This window comes from Balaenoptera borealis, assembly GCF_965194805.1.
Source record: "Balaenoptera borealis genome assembly, chromosome: 6".
In the NCBI taxonomy this organism is placed as follows: domain Eukaryota; kingdom Metazoa; phylum Chordata; class Mammalia; order Artiodactyla; family Balaenopteridae; genus Balaenoptera; species Balaenoptera borealis.
The window spans coordinates 6,790,909-6,811,277 of NC_138863.1; the positions used below are offsets into that span (position 1 = coordinate 6,790,909).

Here is a 20,369-nt window from a genome sequence, read left to right on the forward strand (position 1 = left end):
TCCCTTTATCGTACTCGCTGAGAAAATCTTCACTAAATTGAATTTGGCTCTGATTCTGCCTCCCTCAAAAGGGACAGAGCCTCTGACACCAGCCCCCATGAAGTCAGTGTCTGGGGTGAAATTTCTAAAAATGGAAGCGGCCAGCAACACACCCTGGTAAAGGGAGAAAGTACAGAGCTGCCAGAGGCTCGCCCTGTGCAATGTGACCGTGATACCTTGTGCAGAGCTGCTTTCTAGGAAGCGTCTAGAAGCATCTCTCGTTGATTGCTCAATACCCGTTTTTCTTCAGTACTGTGCCTGAATCACGCAGAACAAAGAGCGGCGCTGCTAACAAAGAGAGCAGTGTTTAACCAAACTGCCTGCAAGGCCCTGTTCCCCCCTCCACCTCCCTCACCTGCCACAGAAAAGGCCACCTGTCCAGCCTCCTCACGCCCATTCTGGCCACCTCTTCCCTGCAGATCTATTCTCCAGCAGCAGCAGCCATAACAAAAACCCACAGGCTTTAAAAATCTTCCCAATACATATGACAAAAAGGTCCAAACTCCCCACAGCCTGGAAAGCACTTCACCTCTGCCCTCTGCCCATCTCGCCACCCTCAGATGCTCCACTCCCTCTGACAGGAACCACTTCAACCCCAGACACCGACCCCTGGCATTGCTGGCCACGGCCCCTCTCAGCCTCAGGCCTCTGCACGTCTCTCCCGGCCACGTCCCGGCCACGTCCCAGCCACGGGAAGGCCTGCCCTGACAGCCGCCCGCCACTGCAGCCAAGCTATTTCCTTCTTGGCCCGCTGCTCCTGACTGCTCAGTACCTGCCACTCACACAGGACCGTTCACAACATGAAGGGAGCTCTGTTACTGCTACTCAGCACCTGTCCACTGAAAGTGCTCTACTGAGTGAAATCAGTGAGAGGAACAGGGCCAAAATCATCCTGGAACTAGTGGTGATCAAGTCACTCTTCAACATATAATTATGAGCACCTACTGTGTGCAGGCACTTGGGTAAAACAGTGAACAAAACAGACAAAAATCCTTGCTCTCACGCAGCCCGTTAACAGCATTTAACAAAGTAAACAAAACTGCAGGGACTCGGAGCAGCGACTCTCAAGGGAGGGATGGCGGGGGTGGGGGCAGTGTGAGAACAGAGCTATGCTGTGCCCCACTGCTTTCATTTGTTTTTGCTGCATTCTGAAACTTCAAATAACTTTAAAGGAGTGTGATGACATTTCATCAAATATTTATCAAAATAGAACACAGGTTTAAAATGATGGAACACTGACTTGAAGAAATAAGTAAATGAAAGCACTAAACTCTAATGGCCCTACAATTCCTGGGCTGCTGTGGGAAGATTATAACAGAACAGCTATAGCTATAGGCTATAGCTAGCTCTATAGCTCTAGGCTGCTGTGGGAAGATTATAAAAGAAGCCAGCCTAGGACTTGAATACAACTAAAATCACTAAAGAAAGCTCAAAGATGACTAGATCAGGGAGGGGGGATGTCCAAAGTCAGTGAAGACATTTGGATACCCAAGAGGAAATGCACGTGCTCAAAGGACAATCTTTCCCTGAGGCAGGAAAATGACAATGTTAAACAGAAAGCATTTAAAAAATATTTTCTCTATCAAACGAGAATAAGCCAAGATAAAAACAAAGTAAATTAACTGGTAGAAGCAATACTTGAAGAGATAATAACCAAGACTTCCCCCAAACTGACAACAGAAGGGACATAGAGCTGCAGATTTCAGAAGTGCTAGGAACACTAAGCAAGATAAACACAAAGAACCATGCCTGGGAAAATCACAGTAAAACAGCACAATGCCAAAGGAAAAGAAAAATCTTAAAAGTAGTCAGACGGGGGTGGGGGGGGGGGGAAGGTATATTATCATCCAAGGAACAACAATAGGACTGACAAGTTACTTTTAACAAAAATAATGGAAGCTACAATACAATGGAATGACATTTTTAGATTGCTGAAAGAAAATGACTGCCATGCTAGAACTGTATAACAAGCAAAAATAACCTTCAAAAAGATGAAATAAAACAAAAGTAGAAACCAACACTAAAGAAATTAAAGAGAATTTTTCACAGAAAGAATATTACCCCACATAGATCACAGAAATGCAGAAAGAAATGAAGGGCAACAGAAAAGGCAAATATTCACTAGAAATCTAAATAACTGTTGACTGTATAATAATGTCCTATGAGGTTTCAAATATATGTAAAATTAAAGTAAATAACAAACCAGCACAAAGGCGAGAGGTGACTATAGAGAGGTTTCCTTTTTTTTTTTTTTAATTTATTTATTTTATTTATTTATTTTTGGTTGTGTTGGGTCTTCGTTGCTGCATGCGGGCTTTCTCTCATTGCAGTGAGTGGGGGCTACTCTTGGTCGTGGGGCGCAGGCTTCTCACTGCGGTGGCTTCTCTTGTTGCAGAGCACGGACTCTAGGCGCAAGGGCTTCAGTAGTTGTGGCACATGGGCTCAGTAGTTGTGGCTCGTGGACTCTAGAGTGCAGGCTCAGTAGTTGCGGCACGCAGGCTTAGTTGCTCCACAGCATGTGGGATCTTCCCAGACCAGGGATCGAACCCATGTCCCCTGCATTGGCAGGTGGATTCTTAACCACTGCGCCACCAGGGAAGTCCTGAGAGGGTTCCCTTCTTAAGTACCAGAAATTAGTCGAAATTTCAATTATAATTTCAATAGCGATGAAGAGTATAGAGAGTTTAAGTGGTCTAAGATCCCTGCATTGTCTGGGAAGCACTAATCTAAAGTAGAAGTTACTAAGTCAAGGATATATTTTGCAATCTATAAAATATCCACTAAAATAATGTATATGAAACAAGCTAAAAGAGAGGAGAAAATGAAATAATTCATCCATTTTAGAAAGAAAGATGTGAAAAAATATAAAATGTGAGACAAAGAGAAAACAAGTAATAATGTATTGGATTTGTACCCAAATACAAGAGAATCTAAAACTAAGTATAGATTAAACATAATCTAGTTAAAGGCACCATCCAATTAAACAGTCCAATAGACAATTTAAAAAACCACACAACTTTATGCTGCTTACAAGAGACACATCTTAAATATAAACAAAAAGGTTTAAAGTAAAAGGATGGAAAATTATATACCACTACTTACAATACAATTACTAACCAAAATAAAGCTACTGTAGCTACAGTAACATCAAAGTAAACTTTAAGGCAAAAAACATTAAGAGAAATAAAAGGTTATTTCATAATAAAAGGGTCAATCTAGTAAGAATATAAAATAATTCTAAATCTGTTTGCATTTAATAATAAGCCTTCAAATATGTAAAGTAAAAATTAACAGAATGAAAACAAAAAACAGGTAAGTCCACAATCACAGTAGGAGACTTTAATAAATCTCACTCAATAACTAATAGGACAAAGACAAAAACTAGTCCAGAAGGTTATAAAAGATTTGAGAAAAATGATTAAACTTTTGTCCTAATCAACTTACAAGAACTAATGAATCCAAGTTCTGTTCAAATGCACATGGAACACTTACGAAAAGTGACCATTTACTGGGTCATAAAGAAAGTCTCAACAACTTTAAAGAACTGAAATCATTCCGAGTATGTTCTCTGATCACAGTAGAGTTAAGACGAGAAAAATCAGACTTCCCTGGTGGCACAGTGGTTAAGATTCCGCCTGCCAATGCAGGGGACGCATGTTTGAGCCCTGGTCCGGGAAGTTCCCACATGCCGCGGAACAACTAAGCCCGTGTGCCACAACTACTGAGCCTGCGCTCTAGAGCCCGTGAGCCACAACTACTGAGCCCGCGTGCCACAACTACTGAAGCCCACGTGCCTAGAGCCCGTGCTCTACAACAAGAGAAGCCACCGCTATGAGAAGCCCACACACTGCAACAAAGAGTAGCCCCCACTCGCCGCAACTAGAGAAAAGCCCACGCACAGCAAAGACCCAGTGCAGCCAAAAAAAAAAAAAGACTAGAAAAATCACCCAAATGCCAAGAAATTAGGAAACACACAGATCAGAAGCAGACACAAAAGAATATACACAGAAGAATATGAGCTCATTTACATCAAATATCTAAAACAGTCAACACAAATCTATAGTATTAGAAGTTAGGGTGGTGGTTACATGTGGCCGGGGGTGGGGGAGGGGGAACAACTGGGCGATACCGCGAGGGGAGCTTCCCAGGGCCTAGACGTGTTCCACAGCTTGATCTGGGTGACGGTTACACATCAAGCTCTGTACATCCATCTGTGCACGTTTCAGTTTGGAAGTCATATTTCGATTTTTAAAATTATTTAGAATATACAAACTTTCAGTAAAGCAGAAATGCTGCTTTGACAAACTCCTTTGAAGAATCATGGTAGTTAAAATATACCTTCAGAACAAATCTGTAAATTTTTTGATAAGGCTGAAAATAATTTTTAAATTATCCCATGAAAAGAAATATAAGGGGAAAATGAGAAGTATTTTAACCTGACAATTTTGGCCTATTATTAGTGTATGAAATCTAGTTTTTAAAAAAAACAAAACAAAAAAAGGACCACTAAAACAAGCATAGCCAATGGGGGCAAACTTATGTAGATAAATAGAATAAGAGAGAGGAGTAATTTTGAACCCCCAAAATACAGAGCTGACTATGCAAAAGCACATGAAAAATCAATTCATAGAGAAATTAATACAAATGGCCAACAGACTGTGAGAAACGTATGACCTCACTTTGATCATCAAAGAAATAAAACAAATTACCATTTTTATCAAAGTGGCAAAGATGTTCTAAAGTTTTAACACATGGTATTTGTGAAAGGATAGAAAAAAACCACTTCATGAAGTCCTACTCATACACGTTCTAAAGGCAATTTGGCAATAATATACCAAAAGTCTTTTAGTTTTCATAGATTAATATAAACATGTTTAATTATCGCAAACATATTTCATGTTATTTCAGAGGCTGGGACACGAAGCTGGCAAATCCTTTTCCTCTTCATGCTGCTGTTATGCTCCTTGGCCTTGTAAGGGGTGACCCCACTGGAAGGTAAGAATGCAGAGCAGACAGAGGACACTCCCCATCTTCTGAAATTTCCCACGGCCAAAGCTCCACCTCATCTAAAGGCACATCTGTGTCTTTAGCTGCATCCCACTTTCACTTTGTTCTTAAAGAACAGAAGACAAGCAGACCCCTCTCCAGTTACGTAAGCCTCCTTCGTACCATTTCTTCCATCAAACCTGTATAAAAATCTCTCCTCTCCCCCAAATATTTCCCTCCATCTCCCTTGGAAGTCTCTTGTCCCTTGGATCCTTATTTCTTTATGATACAGTTCTTTGGCCATTTTAGGGAGAAATTAAAATGGAGTCTTTTCTAACGTGGAGCAAATTTACTCATTCTTTTCCAGTTACAAAAGGTTCCCATCTGTTGGTTGATTCATGATAACAGCAACTTTCACTGCCTTGTTGTTTGTATCAGGCATGCAATTTTAACAGAAATTGTGGAATTTGGAAATTACTACCGGAATAGCTGGAAAACCAAATGAGATATCCCAGGAAATGTAGTAGCTTCTGGGCAAATGCATTCATTCATTCTGCACTCACTTCCCTGAACACATGGGTCAGGCACTGGCAAAGTCCAAGGCCAGGCCCTGCCTCCTAGGACCTGCATGCAGATTCCTGCAGTTTGCTGTATGGGAAGTGACAGGTTCAGAGTTCAGACAGTAAATACTGCAGGGCGTTAGAAATGGGAGAGTCCAGAACCTACCGACCCTCTGTGGAAGCATGCCTCGGGGAAGTGGGCACCGGTCAACTGGCTCCAAACACTCCCCATGTATCCCCAAATTCCAGACGCCATCACGGATTGCTCAGAAATGGTCTCCTTATTTTGGAATATTTCTGGGGAACCTCATTATTACTCTTTCTCTTGTCCTTTCAGCACATCCTCAGATGAAAAAGCAGTTTTTACAGCACTAACAAAATCTAAAATAAATGTGAAAGAATCAGTGCCTCTGCCCCAAGGGCTGGGAAACCATCCATGACCGCCCCACAGGAACTGGCTCGACATCTGGAAGTCAACTATTTGGCACACATTTTCCCATAGAGACAGTATATAAATCAGGGTTCATTCTCAAATCAGACTGACAAAGCTCCATAATAACTCATGTAGTACCAAAGCATAGTGGCATACTATTTTTTATGGAGATATAATTCTCATACAATTCATCCTTTTACAGTATACAGTTCAGTGGTTTTTAGCATATTCATAAAGTTGTGCAACCATCACCACTATCTAATGTTAGAACATTCTGCCACAAACCCCCAACTAAAATCCGGTACCCATTAGCACTCCTCCTTCCCACAGCCTCTGGCAACCACTAATCTACTGTCTCTACAGATTTGACTATTGTGCATTTCATATAAATGCGATCATAAAATATGTGGTCTTTTGTGCCTGGCTTTCATTCAGCATGTTTTCAAGGCCCATCCAAGTTGTAACACGTATCAGTACCTCATTTATTTTTCAAAAGCCTTTTAAAAGTTCACACTTTCTACCTCAAAAGGGATTCCACTTCTAAGAACTTAGGCTATGGAAATAATCAGAAATATGCAAAAGTATCTGTGTACAAGTGTACAGCACAGTGTTATTTTATACGAAACAATGGAATATAGGGACTGGTTAAACATATACATTTATATGATGGAATACTATGCCACCCGAATAAACAAGATTTTGAAGGATATCGTAAGAAAAAAAGCTCATTGTTAAGTGAAGAAAGAAGGTTAAAAACTATACTTTATAAAACACATTTGGTGGGAACGACATAAATCAATATAAATTATTAGGTATCTTTGGGTAGTAGGAATGTGGATGGTTTTAAATTTCCTATTTTATTTATACACTTTAAAATTTTCTTCAATAACTTTATCAGAAATGTAATTTATCTTTACTAACATTTTTCTACTGCGAGAAAAAACAACTTTTGGAATGTTGGAATGTGAACAGAAATGCACTCAGTTAAATTCTGAGTCCCTAATGTCTTTTAATTATTTATATATATGAAAATTAAAATGAGCCAATCAATAAGTTGTTTTAAAAAGTTATGAAAAGCAGACAGAAGACAATAAATATAAATGCAGAAAATGAATTAGGTAATAGAAAAATGGAATTGTTCAATAATCTAAGAACAGGATCTCTTAAAAAACAAAAATGATAGAGTTTAAGAAATATGACAAGACAGTCTCCCAAGGCAATAGAAATAAAAGGAAAAATAAACAAATGGGACGTAATCAAACTTATAAGCTTTTTCAGAGCAAAGGAAACCATAAGCAAAATGAGACAACAACCTACTGACTGGAAGAAAATATTTGCAAATGATACAACTGACAAGGGCTTAATTTCCAAAATATACAAACAGCTCATACAACTCAATAACAAAAAAACAAGCAACCCAATCGAAAAATGGGCAGAAGACCTAAACAGACATTTCTCCAAAGAAGACATACAGGTGGCCAATAGGCACATGAAAAGATGCTCAACATCACCAATTACTAGAGAAATGCAAATCAAAACCACAATGAGGTACCACCACACACCGCTCAGAATGGCCATCATTAAAAAGTCTACAAATAACAAATGTTGGAGAGGGTGTGAAGAAAAGGGAACCCTCCTACACTGTTGGTGGGAATATAAATTGGTGCAGCCACTATGGAAAACAGTATGGAGGTTCCTCAAAAAACTAAAAATAGAGTTGCCATATAATCCATCAATCCCGGTAAAACTATAATTTGAAAGATACATGCACCCCTGTGTTCATAGCAGCATTATTTACAATAGCCAAGACATGGAAACAACCTAAATGTCCATCAACAGGTGAATGGATAAAGAAGATGTGATATGTATACACAATGGAATATTACCCAGCCATAAAAAAGAATGAAATAATGCCATTTGCGGCAACATGGATGGACCGAGAGATTATCATACTAAGTCAGAAAGTCAGAAATAGAAAGACAAATACAAGATGACATCACTTATGTGTGGAATCTAAAACACGACACAAACGAACATATCTATGAAACAGAAACAGACTCACAGATATAGAATAGACTTGTGGTTGCCAAGGGGGAGAGTAGGTAGGGGAGGGATGGAGGTTAGGGTTGGGAGTTCGGGATTAGCAGATGCAAACTATTATATGTAGAATAAATAAACAACAAGGCCCTATTGTATAGGAACAGGGAACTATATTCAATATCCTGTGATAAACCACAATGTAAAAGAATATGAAAAAAGAATATATATATGTATAACCATCACTTTGCTGTACAGAAGAAATTAACACAACATTGTAAATCAACTATACTTCAATAAAATTTTTAAAAAGAGAGAAATACGACAAGAAAAACAAAAGCTAAACAAGTAAAATTAGATATGTGAAAGGGGATCTAACCAGAGGCATTTATGTTTAAAGTGCAGGACTTCCCCGGTGGTCCAGGGGTTAAGACTGCGTGCTCCCAATGCAGGGAGCGTAGGTTCGATCACTGGTCGGGGAACTAGGATCCCGCATGCCACATGGCATGGCCAAAAATAAATAAATAAAAATAAAGTACAAGCAATAAATGTTACTAAATTTGAAGGTGTGGAAAAAATGGGAAAGTAAATACAAAAATGGACTCAAGAAGTAAAAAAGTAAAAAAAAAAAAAAAGAAGTAAAAAAGTTCCTGTGATCAAAAAGCACAAACAAACCTTTTAGGGACTTCCCTGATGGTCCAGTGGTTAAGAATCCGCCTTCCAATACAGGGGACGTGGGTTCGATCCCTGGTCAGGGAAGTAAGATCCCACATGCTGCGGGGCAACTAAGCCCACGCGCCACATCTAGAGAGGATGCCTGCGTGCCGCAAGGAAGAGCCCGTGCTCCGCAACAAAAGATCCCACGTGCCACAACTAAGACCAGACGCAGCCAAAAATAAATAAATAAATAAATATTTTTTAAAAATTAAAATAAACCTTTTAGGTTTATTCAGAGCCTTATTACCTCCCTGAAAAGTAAATTCTCTCAAACTTTCAAGAAATAATCAATTCTAAAGCTATAAAAATGTTCCAGAGCACAAAAAATCATGGACAGTTACTAAATGAATTTTATGGGGCTAGTTTAACTCCGAAATCAAAACACAACAAAGGCTATCTCCTACCCAAAGAAAAGCACACACATGCTTTCAGAACATTCTAAATCCAAAATTAGGGTATAACATTCAACATTACCAGGAACAATTTATTATTATGAAATGTACAAATACCTAAAACCAAATTGATCATCTAAATTAATGTTCAAAACACTCCAGTGAAATTCAACACCTAGTCCTATTAAACAGTCTAAAAGCCATAAATCAAAGAATAATCCACTTCCATAGTTGTCTCCCCAGCCAGTAAGTAAACAGTAAAACTAATGCAGAAAAAGTAAAAATAGTCCAAATAAAACGAGGAATAAAATAAAAGAGGCCGTCAGGCAAGTCTGACTAATTCGATAAGCCACAAAGTAAAACCAAGAGCAGTTAATTACACCAAAACAAAATAAGTAGAAGTTTAAATGAAGGAAGGAAAATCCCATTTGGAGCAGCAACATAATCAATCCATAAATAAACAAGTTAAAAAAAAACCTGAAAGTAGCTAAAACTAATACTAACCCAAAATGTTAGATCCTAAACATGAAGAAAATTACCCACTTTGACTGAGTTATAAAAGAACTGAAAAAAGGTAGGGAACATACTGTATTTCTAGATAAGATCACTTAATAACACAGAGAAAAATATTTTAAAATATTCCATTCCTGCTATTAGAGTCATACCTTACACATGAGGTTCTAAAGTCAGCCCCCGAAGCCAAAACTGTAAAGTCATACAAGAAATGCTGTACAGCTATTAAAAAATGTGATGAACATTTAGATCAATCAACGTGGGGAAATGTCCACCATAAACTGTCAAGAGAAAAAAATAAAACCAAACGTGTAAAACGAAAGGATCACTACGATCTCATGTTATACGTGGGTAAAGACAGAGACATTTAGACATAAAGATAATCACTCTAAAGTGAGCAGCTGGCTACCTCTGGGTACGGAGGTCACACGATTTTATGCATTTAGAACTTTTGCAGAAAGTACAACATAATTTCTATAAATGTGGTGGGGGGAGGAGTTTTAAAAAGAAAAGAAATACACCAAAATATCAACATTCTATGTTTTGAGGTGGCTGAATGATGGCTATTTTTTAAAAATATAAATTTATTTATTTATTTATTTATTTTATTTATTTTTGGCGGCGTCGCGTCTTCGTTGCTGTGCGCGGGCTTTCTCTAGTTGCAGCGAGCAGGCTTCTCACTGCGGTGGCTTCTCTTGTTGGGGAGCACGGGCTCGAAGCACGCGGGCCTCAGCAGTTGTGGCTTGCGGGCTCTAGGGCGCAGGCTCAGCAGTTGTGGCGCACGGGATTAGCTACTCCACGGCATGTGGGATCCTCCCGGACCAGGCATCAAACCCGTGTCCCCTGCATTGGCAGGCGGATTCCCAACCGCTGCACCACCAGGAAAGTCCCCTGATGGCTGTTTTTTAATTGCTTCAACATTTTCTGTATTTTCCAAATTTTCTATAACAATCATGAAAAACCTCTGTGCAAAACTGTTAAAGAAATGTAAACTACAACATGTTTTAAAAATTCATTTGGTCCCTCTTGTTCTTTTGTGCTTAATGTGCGAAATTCTCAGTTATTCTCCAACCATAGTATTATCTTGAACCTTAAATTCAAAATTTACCAGGAATTGTTCCAATCAGAGAGCAAAGGATGAAAAGTCTGAACTGCTCACACACACATTTGTTCAAATTAAAGAAGAAAACCAAATGTGGTGAAGAATCAAGAAAGGTGTGCGTCCAGAGACTTACCGTAAAGCTGTTGTTGACGTTTTTGGTGCTGGATTCAGCCACGCTGGCGTCTGTCAGGTCCACCTCATCAAATATGATCGACTGGAAAGACACAGGGACTGCAGTCAGTGGGGGCTAAGGTGCCCTTGGCCCAGGGCTGCCCACCACTCTCCCTCGACCCCAGGCAAGCACTTGAGAACTAAATGAACGCTGAGTGAGTTCACCCTACCTGCTTCTGACAAAGCACCGAGCTCACAGGTATAGCTCAAGACTTTTTTTTTAGTCCAGGGAGTTCCCCAGTGATTGCATTAATGGAACCAAAAATACGTCCTCACACGAGTCCACCTGAGAGGGTAGGTTCCCGACTGAAGGTCCTCTGTCCTTCCGACTTTAGTTTCTCCACCTCGCACATTTGGGGGGAGAGGTCCTGGCTAAAATAAACAATTCTAGGGGAAGAGAGACTGACCCAAATAGAAGGGACCCAGCCATGAAAGAAGACAAGGGACCAGAGCAGAGAGAATCTAGTCCTGGAGAGAGAGACAGTCAGGCTCCAGAAGAAGGGCTGGGAACCAGGCCTGAGACGCCCCCCTCCCCATTTTCCTCTCCTCTCTCTCCCAAATCCCCCCCCCCCCGTTCACAGCCCTCACCTCCTGTTTACCTTTCCGTCCCCTCTAGGAGGACTCCATCAGGAACCCCTGGAGGAAACGCTAATAACTTAGAAAAGAAACTCAGTCTTTTAAGTAACTCCCCCACCCCTCGAACTAAAATAACTATAAGGGTTTGTCTTTTTTTTAATGAAGGATGTGGTCAGAACCCTATCTAAACAAGTTACTCTGTTCAATTTCAAATTTTAATGCACTAACTCACTAGGGATACATCTCAAAATGTAAATTATTCAGATTCCAGATTTTTTTTAATACCGAAATATTAGTATTGACTGCAATACTGATACAAAAAGACTGGTATTCAGAACACCAAAAACTAGGTTTGCAGACACGCTAGTGTTTGAAGTGTATGACACCACAGTCGTCTAAACTGGGCAGTGACTCAAGGACTCTCAGTGGCTCCTCCTCTGTCACTGGCATCTGCCTGGTGATTCTAGCTTTAAATCTTACACAGATGGCACATGGGAAGAAGGATCATGGCTAGAAAGCCAGAGACAATTTCTGTTCACACACCAAAAAGCCCAACACACTTTAAAAATACTTTTAGTTAGATTCACAGGTACATACACTCAACTCCAAACTCATCAAGTTGTACACATTAAGTATCTGTACAGCTTTTTGTAAGCCAATTATACCTTAATAAAGTGTTTTTAAGAAAAAGATATTTAGGCCGTAATAAGAGATTTTTAAGCCAGTTACCCCCAATTTTTCTGAAAGAAAGATATCTAATGGTAATGTGGTTATTTCTGTGACCTTTTCTCCTTTCCCCATTGGTTACACATGACATTAAAGAAAAAGAAAATGAATAAAAAAATCAATGTTCATATGAAATAAAACATGCTTGAGACAAATAAAACCCAGCACCCTAGGGTATTACAAAACTCGCTCAAAATAACAGATCTAGAATCGAAGGTTTTTCCCAAGATGAGGACGCAGAACCCAGTCTCTCCCTGCAGCTCCTCGGAGAGTTTTCTCTCGTTAAGTTTCCTCCACTGCATCTCACCTTGGCAGTTTTTGCATAGTACAGCGTTCGCCCTCGAAGCTTAAAGTATCTCCTTTTTGATCGCTGGAATGAGTTGTTCTGTTTGGTCAGCATCCCCTCTTTGATGACGGTCTGAAAGCACAGAAGAGGACTCATGAGCGTGTGTTTTCACGGCGCCGTGCGCCTGTCCACTGACTCCGGCGCGTCTGCGTCTCTCATGGGCCGATGGCCTAACAGAACTATTTCACGCTCTCCCCAAACCCTGACCTATGGACAGGCTGAGCAGGCAGCCGGGGAGGGTGACACAATCCTCCAGAGGGCGACGGCGTGCCAGAGTGGCGGGGGAGGGGCATGGGGGGGTGTCAGAGGCCCAAGGTGTGCCCTGCATATGCCCCGGCGGGGGGGGTGTCAGCAGAAGTGGGGCGCAGGACCACCGTTAGTGGCCCCGGGCCAGTGCTCTCTCCAACTTCAGCATTTGGTATTTTTCAGCTATTCTTGGCCCCGTCTCCGTGTTCTCTGGCCTCCTGCCATTTCTCAGGATCCTGTTGCCAAAACTGTCGATGTAGGTTGCTATGGGTTCAGTGCAGTTCCAGGCCTGCCCCCTTGGGCCCTCACCCCTGTTCACAGGCTGGGCATGTGCGTCTACCCACACTGTAACACAGAGAAGAGCCACTGCCAAAGTCACTAAAACTCCTCCACCCCCAAAATCTGACCAACCCACCACCAAGCAGGAGTTCAAAGAGAATCATGAGGTGAACAGCAGTCCACTCAGCTCGGCTCAATTAAAGCCAAGAATGGGGCATGGCTTCTCCCGAAGCTGCTTCCCGGGCACTTACCACACAGGAGGAGGGAGCCCTACACACCACTTACGAGTTAAAAGTTCAAGGACCTACCTGATCATTAGATGTGTTGAACTACTCAGAGCCACTAACACAGTCAAAACTAATAAACAAGGTGCCCTGAAACAAGTGCGTAGCTTCCAGCATCTGCACACACCTAAACAAATGTCCATTCTACACGGAGGCCCACCATGCGATGGAGGTAGAATGTATAAAAATTCTGTTCAAGGACAAGAACGTGGGTCCAGAGAAGCTTCTGTTTAATTACCTAATCCCCTAGAGCTCTGCACTTTAGGTAACTTTTTAAGTTGCTGTACAAAGCACTTGGGCGTCTGTGGCCACTTAAGACGACACACGATGAAACCCGACACAGAAACCCTACGTCACCCCAAGGTATCAGAGGCAAGAGCAGATGTCTGTGCTGCCTGGTCCCTCCATCATCCCGCTCCTAATGGGGAGGGAGTGGAACCCGCGATGCACTGATACCCCCCGTAGAAGAATGCTGAAGACAACCCCCTACACACCACCAGCACCTGGCTGTGCACCAGGACCCCACGTGAGAGCCCCGCGCTCCGGGTGTCCTAGGAGGCCGGCAGCACTGCTCCTCCCCTTATCCCCGCCACACAATGTCCTCTTGCAGCTTCCTGGGCACAGTGGGCTGCACACGCCAGCTTGCGACCCCATGCTGGGTCTGATGGAATTTGCGCTGTCAGGGCTGGCCCAGCAGCACAAAGAGCAACCACTTCCAATTCCCTAGAGAATCAACTCGGGGGGGGGGGGGAACACTACTGAGGAACCGCCCTACTCATTCTGTGGCGTGCACCTTCACCTTTACTTCTGAGCAGGCCACCAACTGTTCTTCCAGGTAATTAAGGAGAGAGGAACACATCACCCAAGATCAAGGTAAGAGACATGTGCCGATCCACGGCAGAGAGAAAGTCCCAACCTCTGGTCCCAGGAGCTCCAGATATAAACCAGTCTGCAATACGGAAGGACTGCTAGGTTGTTTCCTAAGATTCTCTTCAGACCCAAGTGCACGTGGTGATGCTATTTCAATGTGCTCTTCAAAGACAGGACAGCGACTGTGCCCAGTGGTGCAGACACAAGACGCCTGCTCTACTCTCCAGGAGAGCCTTTCCTCTGGAGCCCACAGGACCCGCTCACAGACCAAGTCACCTCTCCTCGCCCCCAAACATCTTCCTTACCTCTGCAGAGGAAGTAAGTGCTTCCATCTCTTTCCCAAATGCAAATTAAAGAAAAAAAGAAAAAAAAAGGCAACAAAGCCAACAAGCCCACACCCAGAAAAGTTATAAGAAGTTATCTTTAAAGGATAAATGCTAGAGTATTTTTCTTGCATCTCCCGCTACACATGTCACACATAAAAGAAAAGCAGAATTAAACCAAAATCCACTCCAACACATACACACACACACACACACACACACACACATCTTTCAGAGAGCGGATGAGAGCTGTGATCTTGGGCTACCCAAGGAGAGCTGTTGTTCTATTTATAGAACAAGAATGCTCAGAAAAAGACTCTGGTGGGTTTCAGCGGAAAAGGCTGGGGAAAAGATAAAGACCAGTATTTCTTTGAAGCTTTCTCAGAAACTGCATTTCTTCTCCTATTCACTGCTCGTGGAAGACTATAGATATGCTGCAGAATATTTTTAACACTCAGTCAAAAGCAATGAACTAAAAGTGGTCGAGAAAAGAACACCCCTGACTAATCTGCTGTGCTTTGCATTTGGCAGCCTGTAAGCAGCACCCACAGGAAACGGCTCAGCTGGCAGGGCTCCTCCTCACGCCCAGCGGAGCAGAGAACCAGAAGCCCAAACCCAACCCAAGGGGGGCCGGTCGCTTATGCTGCTCAGCCAGGCTCTTAGAATCATTTTGTCAAGTTCTTTGCGCAAACGACAGGGCCAACTCTGTCCTTCAAGCCATCCGGGGCACCTTCATTACCATCAGGGACAAAGGACAGATTTGCAACACACACAGGCACTGAGAATCAGAGCGGCAAGTAAGTGGGAAGTGGAGCATTTGGCCCACCTCCAAACGGAGAGGATGCAAATCCCAAGCTGGGCTGTGGGATGGAAGCCGGCAGGGTGGCAGGGTATTCGGCCTGCGCCAAAGGCGCCTACTGACTGAGAGAGACACGCCCAGCGCACAGGTGAGGCGGCCCAGGCACCCGGCACAGGCGAAGCTCGGGTCCTAGGCGTCCTGCTCAGCCGCAAAGAACGGAGCAAGGCAGCTCCGGAAAAGCCCTTCAAAAGCCCGCAAACCAGTGGGCAGAGAGGGCGAGGTCAGGCCTGCCTTGCTGGGGCCCTGCTCACCCAGTCACGGGGGAGGATGACCCCTCTCTGCAGAGGCAGTGGGAGCTCCTGCTCTCACCCTCCCTTCGTGCCCTCCCCAGACACGCAGCAGCAGTGGCTCAGAGGGCTCCAGGGACAGCTCAGACCGGAGGAGGACGGAGGACACAGGACGCCAGGGAGGGAGCAAGTCCCCCACAAGGGAAGGCTTCCCAGAGCAGGTCTTAAGAAGGTGAGCAGGGGTCTGAGCAGGCCAGGCAGAGAGGTCCACAGCCTCCTACGGGCTGCAGGCAGAGCCCAGGAGGGCTGGGACGGTGGGCGAAGGGCCCAGATCACTGACAGCCAGACCTCCCAGTCACAGGGGCCCCAAATCAGGGGGCGGTATCTCAGGACGTACATTTTATTTAAGAAAGATGATTTTGGCCACAATGTGGAGGAGAGGGAGTGGGGGTGAAACCAGGAGGCAGGCAGAACACTCCAGAAACTCTCACAAAGACGGCAGCCGACGAGGAGCACCTGGGAGGATGAGGCACGGCCACGGGCGTGAGAGCGTTTAAAAGAAGACAAACCATAGACGGGGGAAGGGGATGACCCCGAGGGGTCTCCTGGGGGAGGATGTGGCCTTCGTTTTAGACGTGCTGACTCTGAGGACGCCAGAGACGCCAGGGGGAGCTGAGTGGAGGGCCAGCAGCAGATAATGCAGTTGGGGCACAAGATAAAATTTAAGGGGGAGACACCTCAATGAAGTCCCTTACGGGGAAGGAGTGGAATGAGAAGAGGCTCAAGGAACTGGGAACCCCAGGACACGAACATCAGGTGCACAGAGGAGGTAGGAGTCCAAAACGGAAGACAAGAAGGCAGTGGCACAAAACCAGGGGAGCAGATGAGAAAGCACCAAGAAGGCATCGTGGATGACATCTGCTAAGGGCTGAGGTCGAGTGCACGGGCGAGGTTATCACTGGGGCCCAGGAGGAGCCAGAGGAGAGGTCCGTGAGGAGTCACTGAGGACCCGCCACCGGAGCAGACTCTCGACCTGACCCAGGGCGAAGCCAGATCAAAGTGCAATGAATGTGACCCGGATGGGAGGAAGCAAAGATGGTAGGTTGTTTTTTTAATTTGCATGTTTCTTAACTTTTTATGAACTTGGAATTGTACTGTACATGAACTTCCTATTGCTTCTGTCCTAATGTGTTGTCAACAGCCTGCCGTATTAGTAAATATATTTTTGTCTGCTACAGAGTATTTCACTGTAGTGATGTGTGTATATCATTCAACACACTCCCACTGCTGGAACATTTAGAACGCTTCCTGCTCAATATTATCAACAATGCTTCAAAGATTATTGCCATAATGGAATATCTCCACATGTCCTGAGCTATTCCTTAGAGCAAAGTACTAGAAGTAGAACTTGGGGATCCAAGCCCAGAAACAGATGCTCACAGGTTTGAAAGCGTGATGTGTGACAGCAGGCTGGGGAGAGAGGGACTTGTCAGTGGAGCTGAGACATCAGGTCATCTAAGGGGTAAGGTGTGATTGGTCCCGTACCTCACACACCACACAGAAATCACTTCCGGGTGGCCAACAGATTCAGTGCAAAAAGAGAAACTTTAAAAGCTTCAGTAGACAATATAGGATAATTTCTTTATGACCTTAGGACTGGAAAAAATCTCTTAAATAGGATTTTTAAAATAGTAAACATAAACTATAAGATTGCTAAAACCAACTTTATTCCCACTGAGAAACTCTGGCCATCAGACACCTTATAAAGAAACAGAAGAGAGGGGCTTCCCTGGTGGCGCAGTGGTTAAGAATCCGCCTGCCAATGCAGGGGACATGGGTTCGAGCCCTGGTCCGGGAAGATCCCACATGCCACGGAGCAGCTAAGCCCGTGCGCCACAACTACTGAGCCTGCGCTCTAGAGCCCGCGTGCTGCAACTACTGAAGCCCGCGCACCTAGAGCCCGTGCTCCGCAACAACAGAAGCCACCGCGATGTGAAGCCAGCACACCGCAACGAAGAGTGGCCCCCGCTCACCAGAACTAGAGAAAGCCCACGTGCAGCAACAAAGACCCAACGCAGCAAAAATAAATTAAAAAAAAAAGTGTTACTTTAAATTTGCACATCACTTGAAATTTTCATGAGCATTTTTATATCTATTTGCCTTCTTAAGAGAACAAACACTTACGGTCTATGAGACAGACACTAATATTCTGAGTGACAAATAAGAAAACTGGTCACTGAGGGACTGAGTAATTTGTCCAAGGTTAAACAGCTAACAACAGACCACAAAAGAAATATCAGGCCTCCTTACTCTTATCTCAAACCTCCTTCTAGGGCTTAGGAATACCGTAATGAATAAACAGGAAACAACCAGAAAATAATTTGTTCACAAAACACAGGCATGTACAGCATACCCAAGACCAATAGATTATTTTAAACGCTTACTAAGTGAGTGCCCACCGCATCTACCACATACATACAAGCCATTTTCATCTTTTAATCCTCACGCCGACTTTGGAGGCATGTAGTAATATTCCCATTTTATAGACTAGGAAACTGGGAGTCAGAAGAATTAAGTAACTCACTCAAGGCCACATGGCTAGTAAATGGAAGACCTGAAATTCAAACCTAGAACCTAGTCAGGCCAAAAATATCTGTTGGCAAGTCTATGACCCTCCGTCATGAGGCTGTGTCCCTCGCCAGATCAAGAGAGGCCCAAGGGCTATGGCTGTCTTATTGATCTTATTCATCTTAATTACCCAGTGCCCAGCACTGAGAATTCTGAGGAAACTTTTTGCAAAATATCATAAAGGGCTAGTATCCCTAATCTATAAAAAGGTTCTTAAAAATTGAGAACAAACTAACAACCTAATAGAAAAAATGGGCAAAAAATATGAACAGCCATTTCACAAAAAAATTAAAATAGTACATTTCACAAAAAATAAATTTAAATGGCCCTTAAATACATGAAAAGATGCTCGACCTAGCTCATAATAAGAGAAAACCAAATTGAAACTAAACTAAAATACTATTCTCACTATCAGATTGACAAAAAAAAAAAAAGGCAACACACTCTGGGCGAGACTGTGAGGAAACAGGCTGGTCCGACTGCAGGATGAGGTAAACCTTGAGGACAAGAATCTGGCAAAACCCAGCAAATCAGACGTGCATCTACCCTCTGATCCAGCAAGCCCACTCCAAGGAACCTATCCCACAGACACTCTAGCAAAAATATAAAATGAGGTTTGTGCAAGGATATTTGTTACAAAATATTATAGCAAAAGACTGAAAATAATCCAAGTGGTTGAATAAACTATGGTACATTCAGGAAACAGAATACTACACCATTGTAAAAGGAATGAGGAAGATCTTTATACAGCTATGGAATGATCTCCAGATTATATTAAGTGAAAAAAGAAAGGTTCAGAACATGTATGGAGTATGCTACCTTTTGCGTAAAAAGGATACTTGTGGGTGTGTGTATAGACAGAAATAAAATTAAAAGCAAATATGTGCATATATTATTTTTAAATTTTCAAACAGAAACAATGAAAGAATAAACCAAAATAATAAAATAATGAAAATGGTTACCTACGGGGAAAGAGGAGGACAGAGCAGACCAGACAGGGGAGGAAGCACGTCGTCTTAAAGAGGACTCGCACAGGAGCGCAGCCCCCGCAGGGCAGCAGCACCTAGGGGAGAGAGCACCGGCCCACGCCCACGGCCTTCCAAGGCCGGCCCCGCTTCATCCGCACAACCACCTCCTAAGGGGGGCACTGCCAACATTCCCACTTCACAGCGACGGGCGAGGAGGAGACGGCGTCGGTACCCGTGCCGTGCCTGCTCTGTGCCAGGAACTTAGTTCTCATCAGTATTTCAGCCAGTCTTCGCCACCCTGTGAAGAGTTACTACCCCCTTTCACTTATGAAGAAACTGAGGTCCAGAGAGGACCTATGTCTGCAGAGAAGGGTCAGAGGCGGGGCTGCAAACCCAGGTGTGTCTGATTCCAACTCTCTCCACACTTCCATATCGAGTGAAAGGAACCCACTCTTCCAGGGTGAGCACGTGGACAGACGTGCATGTCTCAAGGCACAGCCATCTCCCCTACCCTCAAGGTTGGCCTCCGAACACACACGGAGGCTCAGTTAAGGCACCAAAGACTCACCCGGCCTCTGTGAGCCTAGACAGTAAAATCCATCTCCCCACGGACCTGTGGAATGAAACGCACTCTCTGTTCCAACAAATATTTACTGAACATTTAGTGCAAGCACCGCTAGGAATATGATGATGAAAAAGACAGGACCCTTGACCCTTAAGGAAACTGCATGCTGATAGAGGGATACTTTTACAAAGTAAAAGGGACCCTGAGAATGTGCTTTTTAAATACTCAGAAAAAAGCAGGGCTCAGGGCTGGGGATAGATGACACAAGAAAGGCGCAAGGCTGACAACTGTTTGGACTGGTGATTAATTAAACTCCTCTCCCTACTTTTGTGTATGTTTGGAAATTTCCATTACAGGGGTACAGACAGGGTGCTCTGGAAACTCAGATGTGAACAAAACACAACAGAGGCTTGAACGCAAGGCCTGAAGCTGCTACCTCTTAGGCTAAAGGCAGCCACTGCCTTACCGCAGTTTCCTGATCGTTCAATCCCCCCCAGAAGGTGCTATACAGAGTGGAAAATG

General features: G+C 43.5%; 1 protein-coding gene across 5 annotated transcripts in view; it reads right to left on the bottom strand.

The window, feature by feature from the left end:
- The window catches only part of DGKD (diacylglycerol kinase delta), a 108,453-nt gene that overhangs the window by 65,876 nt on the left and 22,208 nt on the right, over positions 1-20,369 (bottom strand). For all 5 annotated transcript variants that reach the window (XR_014245635.1, XM_082395521.1, XM_082395520.1 and 2 more), the window contains exons 2-3: positions 12,560-12,670; positions 10,913-10,993 (exon numbers count right to left, since the gene is read on the bottom strand). Coding sequence is in view for 4 of the 5 variants with exons in the window: in XM_082395521.1 (XP_082251647.1) it covers positions 10,913-10,993; positions 12,560-12,670 (192 nt within the window). In the remaining variant the exon portion in view is untranslated. The remainder of the gene's footprint in view (positions 1-10,912; positions 10,994-12,559; positions 12,671-20,369) is intronic.